The following is a 12,313-nucleotide window of genomic DNA, read 5'->3' as shown; positions in this document are numbered from 1 at the left end:
TCTAGAATGATCTGGAGCAAGTACTACGACAAATTGGAGATAAGGACCAAAAAATTCAAAATCTTGAGGCTTTGCTTCAAAAAAGTAAGGACAACATCTCTCTGCTAGAAAAGGAAAGAGAGGACTTATATGCAAAAATTCAAGCTGGTGAAGGAGAAACTGCAGTTCTTAACCAGCTACAAGAGAAAAACCATGCATTACAAATACAGGTAAGAACTTCAAGATCTGTTTTTTTCATTCATTCTCATTTTTGAATCTTGTTTCCTTTTTTTTTCCCCCTATCTCATCAGATATGACACTAATCTTCTCTATACTATTCTATTTCTTTAAACTTGCTTTAAAAATCTTACTGTAAATTTCACATTACTTATGTTTTGGTGACTTCCATGCTATCAGCATAGGGAAAGGAATTCCTAGATATTTCATTTGTACATATGCTAGTAATATGTACTTAAAAATAGTTATACACATAACTTTATATATGTATTTATATATGTTTATACTTGTAAAAATAAATATACTTGTAACTATTTATAAATAAATACAATATATACATATGTTTCACTCATTTTAAAAAGAGGTTTGATTCCTGCTTTCAACACCAGAATTCAGTTTAGCCTGCATCTGTTGTCTCCTTCGTATTTTGTTTCTGTTCCATTAAGGCCAAATTGACAATTCTCTTTTGCTTCTCTTTTCAGCTGGTAACCTATTTAAACTCTGGTGTTGTGAACAGTATAGCTTTACTGAAATGTTTCAGAAAAAGAAATGTGATAGCATTGAGTCTCCAGAGCCATAATAAGACACACTAAAATTAAGTTTTTATTTCCTTGGACATGCTGTCCCAGCCTTCTCATATTGTTTTTTTTTTCCACTGCAGGTAACTCAGCTGACAGAAAAGCTGAAAAATCAATCAGAAAGTCATAAGCAAGCCCAAGAGAATTTACATGAACAAGTGCAGGAACAAAAGGCACACCTAAGAGCTGCTCAAGATCGTGTGCTTTCCCTGGAAACAAACATCACTGAACTAACCAGTCAGTTAAATGAAAGTAAAGAGAAAGTGTCACAACTTGATGTGCAGGTAATGGATCTCTGTATTTTATGGTGATGGAAAATTCTGGTTGTGATTTCCCTTTTGGGAAAAGGTGCGTTTTTCTTCAAGGAAATACATACACTAACACATGAATACTGCTGATTTTTCTATTAACCTTACTGTAGGGTATCAAAAAATTAGAATGAGCTATGGTAAAACAGATGTTTTAGTGAAGTACAATTTATCTTTCAGGTAAAAGCAAAGACTGAATTACTACTTTCAGCAGAAGCATCAAAAGCTGCTCAGAGAGCGGATCTACAGAACCATCTGGACACTGCCCAGAATGCACTGCAAGATAAACAACAGGTATTAAGTGACACATAAATTTTCTATGTCACCTAAAAACTGCTTAGAAGCCTCAGGATAGTTTGTTTACCAACTCAGTGAACATATGTATAAGCATTGGGAAATGATAATTTAGGATATTTTAACCATATGGTATGCATTCAATTCCTTTTGCTGCTCTGGAGCAGATATATTTCACAGTGCAGGGAATTTACTTGGGAGTCCACTCCTTGCTGTAGGGTTATTCTTCAGAATCTAGGCTTTCCTTAGGTATTCTGGAGGTATTTTTCAATTCCTGTGTGTATGCTATGAAGAAAAGATTTTAGAGCGCACTCAGCAGAAGCAAAAACTCCTAACTCTTACTGCTGACTCGGATAAATTTCAGCTGCTGGTATTCAAAAACAATTCTCTGTGGGCCAGCTGACATAAAAAAATCAAAAGGCTGGTGATAAAATGACATGTTTTTTAATGTGTTTTAATCCTAGTGAAGCATTTTACTGTCTGTTGAATCAAATATTTGCATAGTTAATATCAGTACTGCTGTGGTTTTCATGGGAACATCCAGCAGATGTTAATATGGTACCACTTTGTAGCATGGGAATGTAATTAGTCTCTGTAAACAGGAGACAACTTTTTGCAGCCATTAAATAATTAATTAATAACTAAATACATCAGCTTGGTTGGAGAACAGTGAACTTTGATGTAGCTGTCATTGTGGTTGCTAGGTGAATGTGTTCATGTCTTTTGTGGAATTTGTTTTGTATTGAACAAAATGTTTTGAAATCATCTCTGGTATTTGAAGAACTCTGTCCTCTTTGATGGTTGATTTCATGACATAAAAAATTTTTATCTAGGTTTTTTAATGTCATTTTCTAGTTACTGCTGTACTAACTTGAGGATCTAGCACCTTTATTACCTACAGTTCCTCTTCATTTAACAACTTCAAACACCTTTGTTAACATTTAGCCCAGAGCCTGTAAGGTTTGAGAGAGTATTGAGACTTTAAAATAATTTTTTTCAGTGAAACAGAGGGAATTTCTGTTTTTGTTTCTCCTTTCAATATCCTGCCCCTCAGAATAAAAAATAAACATTATTTTCCTTTTTAATTTGAACATATTAGATCATTTAAAGCACATGTGACATTAGTAATTTTTGAAGTTACTGAAAAAGTAACAACATTTGTATTTTTGTTTTACCCAGGAGTTAAATAAGGTCAGCGCTCAGTTGGATCAGGTTACAGCTAAGCTGAATGACAAGCAGGAATACTGTACTCAGCTGGAAGCCAGTCTTAAAGAGTACAAAGAAAAATGCCTTTCTTTAGAACAGAAAACTGAAGAACTAGAGGCACAGCTCAAGGTTTGTATTGAACACAGTATCTGGACCTACAGAAACTGATCTCTGCTGTTAGGCAGCATGTGGTAAAAGCTGTGCTCAAATTAGGGGGGAAGGGTTATATCAATATCACTATTGTGGGTTTTCTATCTCACTAATGTTTCCTGATTCACCATTCAATCCTGTTCTCCTGTGCTAGTATATCACATTAAATAGATAGGCCTAGGACACTGCCACTATTGTGTCATTTTCCTGTGTGTGTGCTTCTGCCAACCTTCCTGCTACCTGGAAATTGTTATGTGAGGGTCCCAAAATCAGAGTTTTCAAGTTGAACTTACATACTTTACAAGTAGTAGCAGGGAATATGTGTTACATTGGCTAGCCTTGCTTAGCACCACCTGTCTGGTTTAATTTATTGCTGAAGCCTTTCAGTAGGCTTTTTAGCAAGATTTATTTATCACTCTTTCATCTCTTAACTTGGTCTGGAGTCTTGCATTCCATTTCTGAAATCAGTTTTTATTTTGAAGTCCACATAATGCTGGCAGAAGGTTTGCAGAACTTCCTGGTGTTTTGATATGCTAGTATTTGCAGTTAAGCATATAGATTAGACCTAATGCTTGAGAGCTTTAAAATTTAGGCTTTGACCTTTGTTCACTATTAAAAAAAAAACACTTGGTAGTCAAAATTCATAACACACAAAAGCATATGATTCAGGGATCATGGGAGCAATGCAGAACTGTGTTGTCTGTCTTCTGAAGGAGGTTAGTAATCTTTTTGCTCAAGACTGAGTTGGGTGTTTTTCCTAGCTTTTGTGCTCTATAGAAGAGAATGAAGATTGTTTTCCCTGTATGAAATTTTAAATCCAATGCTATTTAAAATTAAAGCTGTCATGCATTTCATTATCAGCATAATTATTTTGTTCTTCTATCTTGTCTTTTGGACACTGGGTTTTATTTTTTCTTGCCTACTTTGATTTGTGTTTTTAGTTTTCATTCTTTTGCTGTAATTTCACAATTAGCCAATGGACACAAATGCTTGGGATAAATACAGAGCATGCTTGGGTATGATTTTATGAGGTTCCTGGTAGCTGAAGTGTGAAACTGAGCAGGGTTGTTGATGTTGTCAACAGGAATGCAATTCTATGTAAAATCTTGGCATCATCACCATTCTTTGAGATTTTTCCAGTTGAATATGTGGCATTTAAAAAAAATAGAAAAAGAAAATAGAAAACAAAAAGCCCTCAGGAAATTTTTTGGAGAAACATGGCCACTTTGTTTTGTGGCCTCTGTGTGAAAGCAGAAGTGCCTGTAAAACAGTCAGTATGTTGAAGAGTCTAAACAATGCCCATTTGCTGAAGGCTCCTGTGTTCTTTATATTCCATGTCAGTGAAAAAGTAGCTTTGGAAAAAAACAGAAGAAAAACCTCTTCCAGGCAAGCACAGAATTCCTTCACCACTTCAGTTTGTGTCTTTGCTTCTGCTGTAAAGCTTTTTGTCTATTACTTTTCAGTAAAATGTCTGTTTGGCCTTTTATTTAGAGATGCTTTTAGAATGTTTTACTAAAGTACTTCAGTTCTGGAGGAGCAGGTGATTAGCTGGAACTAAATAGTGAAAGATAAATTGTAAAGTAAAGAAACAGATGATATGTGAGAGTTGTGACTGCTTTCTACAGTTAATGCTACTCACAGACTAGATGACTTTGCTTTTTATTGCTGTTTTTATTTTGTTGGTTGTTTTCTGATGGCTTTATTTTTTTATTTTCCTCTCTCAGAAACTTGAAGGTGACATTCTTGATTCTAGAGGAAGCAAAGACCAAGCTCTTCAGGAGTTACAGCAACAGCAACATCAGAACAAAGAATTAGAGCTCCAGACAGCAGAACTGAGAAAACAACTTCAAGCAGCAAGAGAAGCGTATGCATTTCCTGTGTTATAGTACTTTTCAAAGTCAGACATAAAACCAGGGCAATTTGGACTAGAGCTGAAATTTTCTGCTTCTCTCCTGTGATTTCATAAAGTTGTAAATAAGTGCTGTCCCCTCTGCTACAAGAACTGTGTTGTATCCCACCTGTTGTCTTTCACTCCATCTGCCATGTTGTGTCACAGGAGTCACTGACTGGTGTGATTCACTACACTTCTTCCTTTTATTCACTGTGCTTGTTGTCAGCTAAATGTCTGAACAGTTTAATGTAGTAAGGTCCATCTTTAAATATTTATAGCTCTGTAACCTTTTTCAAATACAAATTTGCAATATATGCAGAAGCAGCAAAGGGGTAGTTTCTGTTCATTATAGTTGAGAAAGAAAGAACCACCTCAAGACTATTTTCTGAAATTGCTGCTTTGTCCTAACTGGAGAGATGTAATGGCCATGGATGAAAGTAGAGACTTTTAAGGATACAAAAGAACCTGTGGAAAAGAACTTTAAAAAAGTATGCTTTATCCTTTTGTATTTGCAGGATGTCTAATGCTCAGCTGGATTTGCAGAAGAAATCTGAGGCCCTTGACCAAGCAAACCAACAAATTACAAAGCAGGAGGCAGAAAAGGCCAGTCTCAAACAAAACCTTGAGAAATCAAATCAAGATACAAGTAAACAGCTCAAGGAACTTGATTGTAAAATGCAAGCAGCCACATCAGAGCTGCAACAAGTGAAGTTAGAGAAAGACACTCTATTAAAGGACCTTACAGATACCAAAGATAAGCTCTCAAAAAGCTCTGAATCCTTCAAAAAAAGAAAGGAGGAATTAGAAAAAGAAATTAAAAAAGGAAAAGCAGCTATGGCAGAAATGGTTAGTAGATTCTTTAGTTAGGCATTAAGCTTGGTATATATGTTCTGATAAAATGACTTTGCTTTCTGTTTGAAAACAGTGTACATATGATGAAAATGCATGAATATTTAGTACTGTAAGGAAAACCAAATTTTGATTTTTAGTAGTTCATAGTGGTTTCCCACCTTAAATTTTTGCCTAGATATTTACAGTAGTAAACATCAGTCATATCACATAACAGGATACTTTCTTCTTGCTGCACTCCTTTAACATAATGAAGAAACTAAATGGAGATGACAAGTGGTGAAACTGTTTGATGGCAAATGTCCCCCTTTTAAAAAATACATCAACCGTATTATAACAACACAAAGTTTTGGAACCTTTCCTAAAATGCTGTTGTATTTAAGAAGTTATTTTTCTGAGGCCATTTTAATTCCCTTTCTGAAGTCTTTATATATAGAACTTCCTGTGTGTTTGTCTGGACATGCTGGAAAGCTGCATACTGCAGTCAGAGAGAGTAACATCATCTGTCATTTGGGGAATGCCTAGCTTAAGGTATTACTGGATTACTAGAACTATTTGAATTTCAGAAAGGTCTTATAAGTGACAGTATAACAAGTACTTGACCACCAGGGCAACCTATTATGGTAAAGAAAGTAAACTATTACTGGGGTTAAGATATACCTTTTTCTTACCTCTTCTGCCTTGGTGATATGAATGGGCACTATATGAATACAGTTGTTCTGACACCCTTGTCTCAGATGTGGCATGGGGTGTCTTTCTCATACTCTTCTCATCTTATATGTCACCATTTTCCAGCACACATTCAGAGCTGCTTTTAATCTGATCTAAAAAAAAATCTGCTTCTAGTTAAAAAGAACATTTTTCTCTTACTCATTCACCTTTTGAAGAAAAACTCTTTTGTTTGCTTTTCTTAGTTACTGCTGTTTAAAGATTTGTTTCTCCTAAAAACTTGAAGGATTTTCTCTGCAGTTTAAACTTAAAGGTAGTAGTCCAGATTCTGCTTCTAGTTCTGTAGTCTCTGAGGCTCTCCATTGTCTTAAATATGTAGTATTTGGACTTAACATATGGTTGCAGATGCATGGAGGTCTGCATATTTACTTGCTTGTGAGTTTTAGAACATGAGGGAATTTTAGATCCTGAGCAATACCAATGAGCCTACTACTTTATCAAGAAGGAGAAGGGTTGCCAACCCAGCTTCAAACAGGGAGACTATCCCTAATCAGAAAAGCTCTGGCACCTGGTTGAGTTTATTAGTACAGGGCATCTAACGTGTGGCTTGGATTTGCTCCTTAAAGCTTTGAGAGGTTTTGAGCTGAAAATGTCTGCATTTGAGACGGTAAGATTTTTCATTGAAAATGAAAGTGGTATTTTTAAGGATTTGGAACTCCTGCAAACATGCTCCATACATGGTCTTAGAAGCTAAAAGGAATATTTCCTTGTCTTATGTTTTTTAGGAAAAATCTTGCCAAGAATTAAAACACCAGCTTCAGATACAAACAGAGTCTGTAGCTAAAGAGAGGAATGAATTGAAAAACTCACTGGAGAAAAAGGAGGGGGTAAGTTGTCCGCTTAGTTTCAAAAATGTAAAAACCAATAATAATAATAAATATTTAAAAGATTGATTTTCAGTCTCACCTGCTGGGACTGGTGAGAGATAAGGATGTTTCAAATCTTTATCTCTGAAATAAGGTGATACTAAAACTTTCCTAGAGGGTAATGTGAAGCTTTAAAATACAGGTTTTAGTTGTAGTTTTCTGTGCTCCACATACCGTAGCAGGGGAGTTTAGCCCTTCAGGTTTTTTCATTAGTGAAATTATTATGTGGTATTACTGTGTCGTCGTTTTTTTTTGTATTGCCATACAATAAAAGTTGTTATTTCAAATCCTTAGGTCTATTTTATTCTGACTCACTCAGTATGTTCTCACTGTAGCTGGCAGGACATTTTCAGATATCCTTCAAGGATTGAATTCTTTTTCAAACTTGTGTAAGTCGCTTGTGACTACATAAGGACCAAATGTACTTATTTTTCAAAGATGAGCATTCAGACCATGCAGTCCAGCTGGCAACCTGAAGGACACGTCTGCTTTCATGGATTTCTTTACCCAAGGCATCTTCTGTTCCCTAAAGGAATCAGAAAAGATTTGAATAATGGACATAGTTTGATAGACTGTGACGGACACTTACTGTCTGAAAGAGGTTTGGGGTGTGCAGGTGTGATGGGAATTGCTTTGTGGCTATTGCTGCTGCTTCCCTGGCTCTCCATTCATTCAGCTGAAGTGCTGTGGTGCTCAGTGGAAAGTAGAGAAGGATGAGCTTGGTGTATGCTGCAGTTGGCAGCAGGAGAGCCCAGACCACTGCTGGTGTGAGAAGACTTGCCTGATCTTAATTTAGAATAGATAAAAAAGACTGCTGTTGATCTCTGGGTAGTAAATTTGGAATAACAGACTATTTTAATGTGTTATGGTAGTTCTTAAAATCTGCTTGCCAGTGTTCAACCACATAGCTCTGAAACAGCAGTGGCAATGTGGGATGGTCTGGTTCTGTGAACAGCATGTACAAAAAATTATTTAAATTTAAATTATATACAGTTACTTAATATTTTTGAATGTAGATTTCTAAGCAGTTGTCTATAGACCTTGATTCAGCAAGAGCACAAGTACTGGAAATCCAGGGTCTTCTGAAGGAAAAAGAAAAAAGTGAGCAACATCTCCAGGGAAAGCTGAGAGAGTTAAAGGAATCATTTGAGCAGAAGAAAAAACATAGTGAAACACTGCAAGCTGAATTAAAAACTGCCCTTTTAGAAAAGGTAAGACTGTCCTTTCTTACTCTTACAAGAAAATGAATGTAAATTCCTCTGATAAATATTGAAATTTTTATGTCAATAACTTTGTGATAAACTCTGTTTGCTGTAGTCTTGTTGGAAATGATAAGGTCAGGATGTAGAAATGAGGTTTTCAGATGTTGTTGGAAATAAAAACAACAACATCAACAGCAATAATGAAAAGAACCAGTGCTGAAATATGAATTCCATAGGAAGTGAGTTTTAATAAAGGGATGAAATAACCTAGACTGAATGTGGGTTTTTTGCTTCAGGAGCAAAGCAAGAGCTGCCATTTTCTTATAAAGCAGTAGAATGTCATGAGAGTATTTTTAGACAAACTCTGCAGTGTTTTGAAATGTCCACAGCAGTTTTAAACTGAGTCTTCTCCTATTATACCAAAATTATCTGAGTGACAGTATAAAACTCATAAACCATAATGGGAAGAGTTCAAATGTCTTACAACATTAGGGAATGTTGTGTTGTGTGCCACGCACTGTTAAATGTGGCTCCAGCTTTGGCTGCCCAATGCTACATGTTCATATTTGTGCTTTAGACAGCCTGTGGAAACATTAAGTCTTGGTGTTGTGGTTTAACCCAGCCATCAGCTCAGCACCACAGAGCTGCTCACTGCTTGGGAAGACAAACACCATCACTCCAAACTCCATCCCCTTTCTTCGTCTGCTAGTCCCATAAGCTGGGCATGATGTCCTGTGGTATGGAATTTCCCTTTGGTCAGAGGGATCAGCTGTCCTGGCTGTGCCCTCTCCAAACTCCTGAGCACCTCCAGATTTCTTACTCCTAGGGTGGTGTGAGAAGCAGGAAAGGCCTTGGCTCTGGGTGAGCATTGCTAAGCAGTAGCTAAAACATTCCTGTGACAACAACACTGTTCCCACCACAAATCCAAAACACAGCCCCCATACTAACTACTATGAAGAAAATTCTACCTCAACCAAAACCAGCACACTTGGAAACATTATTCCAATTTTTATTGTTTAGTCTTAATGTGTTTCACTTTGTCTTTTGTAGTGAATTAAATTTTGTTATTGAATTAGTTATAAAATGTTACTGTAAAATCACAAATATCAAGTTACTGAACTGTTATTCCATAAGAAGAACAAAATTATCTTCTTGCAGTAGAAATACATTTTATTGAAATGCTTAAGCTAACTTGACTGTCTGTAACTTTAACTACAACTTTCTATGCTTATGTTTCAGGCAGAGCTGGAGAATAAACTACAACAGCAGTCTATTTTGTCAGCACAGGAACTTAAAGCAGAGAAAGGCAAGCTAGCAGACTTACAGAAGGCCCATGATAAACATAAAGAAAACATGGAGAAGCTGCAGCTGGATCTTTATGGGAAAGAGTCTGAGCTGCTGGCAACCAGGCAAGACCTTAAGGTACTTGCAGTCATTTTAATGTCATATGTGACTTAGCAGGTGTTAATATCCATTTTGAAGACCAAGAAACAATGCAAGAACTATATAAGTGAAAAAAAAAAATCTTCTCCTATATATAGAATTTAGTGCTGTTTAATCCCTTCCCCTGAGACAAAAGAAATTCTGAAACTAATTTAAAGGCAAACAGATTTGCCAGTTTACCTGAAATACCCTTGCATTTCTGCAGCAGCAAAGTGAAAGGTGATTTGGTTTCATATTCATTAGAGTTATTTTTTAATGTTGCTTTTTCATGTTATATACTGTAACTTTCAACTAATTTAAATAGCATAGCTAATTAGGGCAAGGTCTGCCAGCATGTGAGTAACTGCTGTCTTCCAGATGATTTAACTAGAATATTCCTGGCTGATGGTAGATGTTAAGAGATGTCAAACTTAGAGAAACAGTAGGCTTTCAGACCTACCTGGAATACAAGTGCCAGAATTTAGTCCTTGAAGTTTTTGCTATTCCTGGACTGAAGTTACCTGGTTTTGTATTGGTGTGCAGTGTGCCTTCAAAGAGGTATTGCTGAGAGTTGAGCTAGTCAGCAAAGATGTTTTTTGGCCCTTTTTTCTGGCCTTCTGCTTCGTGTCAGTACTAAGCCAATGCTTCAGTTAGTCCCAAGGACATTCTGTGCCATAGAGACTGAACACCAGGTTCAGGTTATTTTAAGAAACAGAGAAATACCTCCTTTACATATAGGCCACTGCAGTTTTATTGGACTTACTCCTTTGTAGTGATAAATTATCTGCCATGTTTCCCTGCAGCTTATTGAAGCTTTACATTCAGTGCACCATGGTTGAATTGCTCCATTAAATTGTGGAGAACTTCTGCATGATTAACAAGCTGTGGTGGTTTAAGCATATTCTTTCTTTCAGTTTTTTGCTATTGCACATATACATCTGTGAGTTTCTTTCCTGCAGTGCATTTAAATCACCTTCTAGTAATGGAGTGGCTTGTAGAAGCATTGGATTCGTTCAGTAACTTGGGGTTTTTTTTTGGTAGAGTTTTTATTAAAGTATCACTTATGGTAAAATAGCTCTGAATAAGTATTGCTATTAAAGCAGTTTGATGATCTCTAATTCTGGCAAGTATAAAATAGGACAGTAAGTGTCTCACATGTATTTAGACCCGATGGGATGGTAGCAAGAGAGAGGGAGAGCTCTATGCTAAAAGGTAGAATAAGGTGAAGGCAATGGGGAAGCAAGATTTTTAAGGTGAGCAATGGCAACTTGATTTATGATGTAAGTTTCTGTGGAGCCTAGAGAACCTGAAGAAGATTTGGGTTCCTAAGTACTGAAGTGTTGTACCAATTTGGAGGCTGTTTGCTTGATTTAAAAATTTTGTAAAAATCATATAAAATCATATATTAATTAGGGTTAGTGAGGTCTGAGTGATGCCACCTTTTTTTTTCTCCTGGAAGGGGGAAAAGGTGGGAAGCTGAACTTATGGTTGTGCTACCTGAGTACAACTTTAAATTAAAGAAGCAGTGATAACTTGTCTTAGAAGACCACAAAAGATAAAAGCACATTCAGACAGCCTCAGAGTGATGATGTTAGTCTTGAGAGATGAATATCAAAATGCCACTGAAGAACTTTGTAGGAGAATTTCACAATCTGTTCAAAATCAGTTGTCTGCATGATCCTTGAGCAAGTTACTTATTAAAAGTAGCTCATTTGAGCCAGAGCTGTGTGTTTTGTGTGAAGTTTGGAACCAATGCTGATGGGCAGACTGAGCTTTAGATTGGCCTCAGTCTTCTTCGTAGGCAGTGGTAGAAGTGTTTAAAACTTGTCCGTGTGTAGAGTCAGCTTGGGTGCCTTTCAGTGCAGGATTTTTAGCAGAGTTATGAACTCCCTGCAGAGCTGTGTCGAGTCAGCCCTGTCAGGAGCCCAGCGTTGTCCGGAGCAGGCATGGCCAGACCATGTCGTGGCCCCCCAGCAGTGCTGGATCAAAGGGAAAGCCGCACCGTGCTCTCAGCACGCGGGTGGCGGGCTCGGGGCGCGGCGCTGCCTGCTGGCTGCCCGGGGGCCCGCCAGGGCCGGGCTCACAGCACCATCTGCCGGCTTCGCTCGGGAAAGGCTGCTGGGCTCCGCCTGGGCCCGGGTGAGCCCCGCCGAGGGGGAATTGTCTGCCGCTGCACACCCGGCACGGCCCGAGCCGGGGCTGCGGGGCACGGCACCGGGGAGCCCGGGCTCCTGCCGAGCAGGGCAGCAGCGGCCGGCTGCGAGCCCTGGAGCTCCGAGTCCTGCAGAGGACACCGGACAAGTCCTGTAATAAAAATTAAAAAAAAAAAAAAAAATCAACCCAGAAGTGAAAATGTAGTTATAATTTTATTATACTATTGGCTGCAAATTTCCTTTGGATTAAAAATATCTCTAACAGTAACTTTCATACATGTTTTCATCCTTGTGACTGGAAAAAGAAAGAGGATTTGAGTGTTTGTTAAAGCTAGTTTTTGATAAAAAAGGATATATGTAATTAAAAAAGAATACCCCTAAACAATTTTTTATACACACACGTTTATACAAGTATCTCTGTGTGCATATTGTGAAAAATGTGTATTTTA

At 37.5% G+C, this 12,313-nt stretch overlaps 1 protein-coding gene across 6 annotated transcripts in view; it reads left to right on the top strand.

Annotated features, from left to right (window-relative positions):
* EEA1 (early endosome antigen 1) overlaps positions 1-12,313 on the top strand; it is a 62,730-nt gene that overhangs the window by 39,213 nt on the left and 11,204 nt on the right. For all 6 annotated transcript variants that reach the window (XM_064419704.1, XM_064419703.1, XM_064419702.1 and 3 more), the window contains 9 exons: positions 6-209; positions 878-1,078; positions 1,283-1,396; positions 2,576-2,731; positions 4,477-4,616; positions 5,159-5,489; positions 6,947-7,048; positions 8,104-8,298; positions 9,529-9,711. In XM_064419704.1, the coding sequence (XP_064275774.1) occupies positions 6-209; positions 878-1,078; positions 1,283-1,396; positions 2,576-2,731; positions 4,477-4,616; positions 5,159-5,489; positions 6,947-7,048; positions 8,104-8,298; positions 9,529-9,711 (1,626 nt within the window). The remainder of the gene's footprint in view (positions 1-5; positions 210-877; positions 1,079-1,282; positions 1,397-2,575; positions 2,732-4,476; positions 4,617-5,158; positions 5,490-6,946; positions 7,049-8,103; positions 8,299-9,528; positions 9,712-12,313) is intronic.

The sequence above is a fragment of the Passer domesticus genome, chromosome 5 (assembly GCF_036417665.1).
Source record: "Passer domesticus isolate bPasDom1 chromosome 5, bPasDom1.hap1, whole genome shotgun sequence".
Classification (NCBI taxonomy): Eukaryota; Metazoa; Chordata; class Aves; order Passeriformes; family Passeridae; genus Passer; species Passer domesticus.
This window is presented reverse-complemented; position numbering and strand designations above follow the sequence as displayed.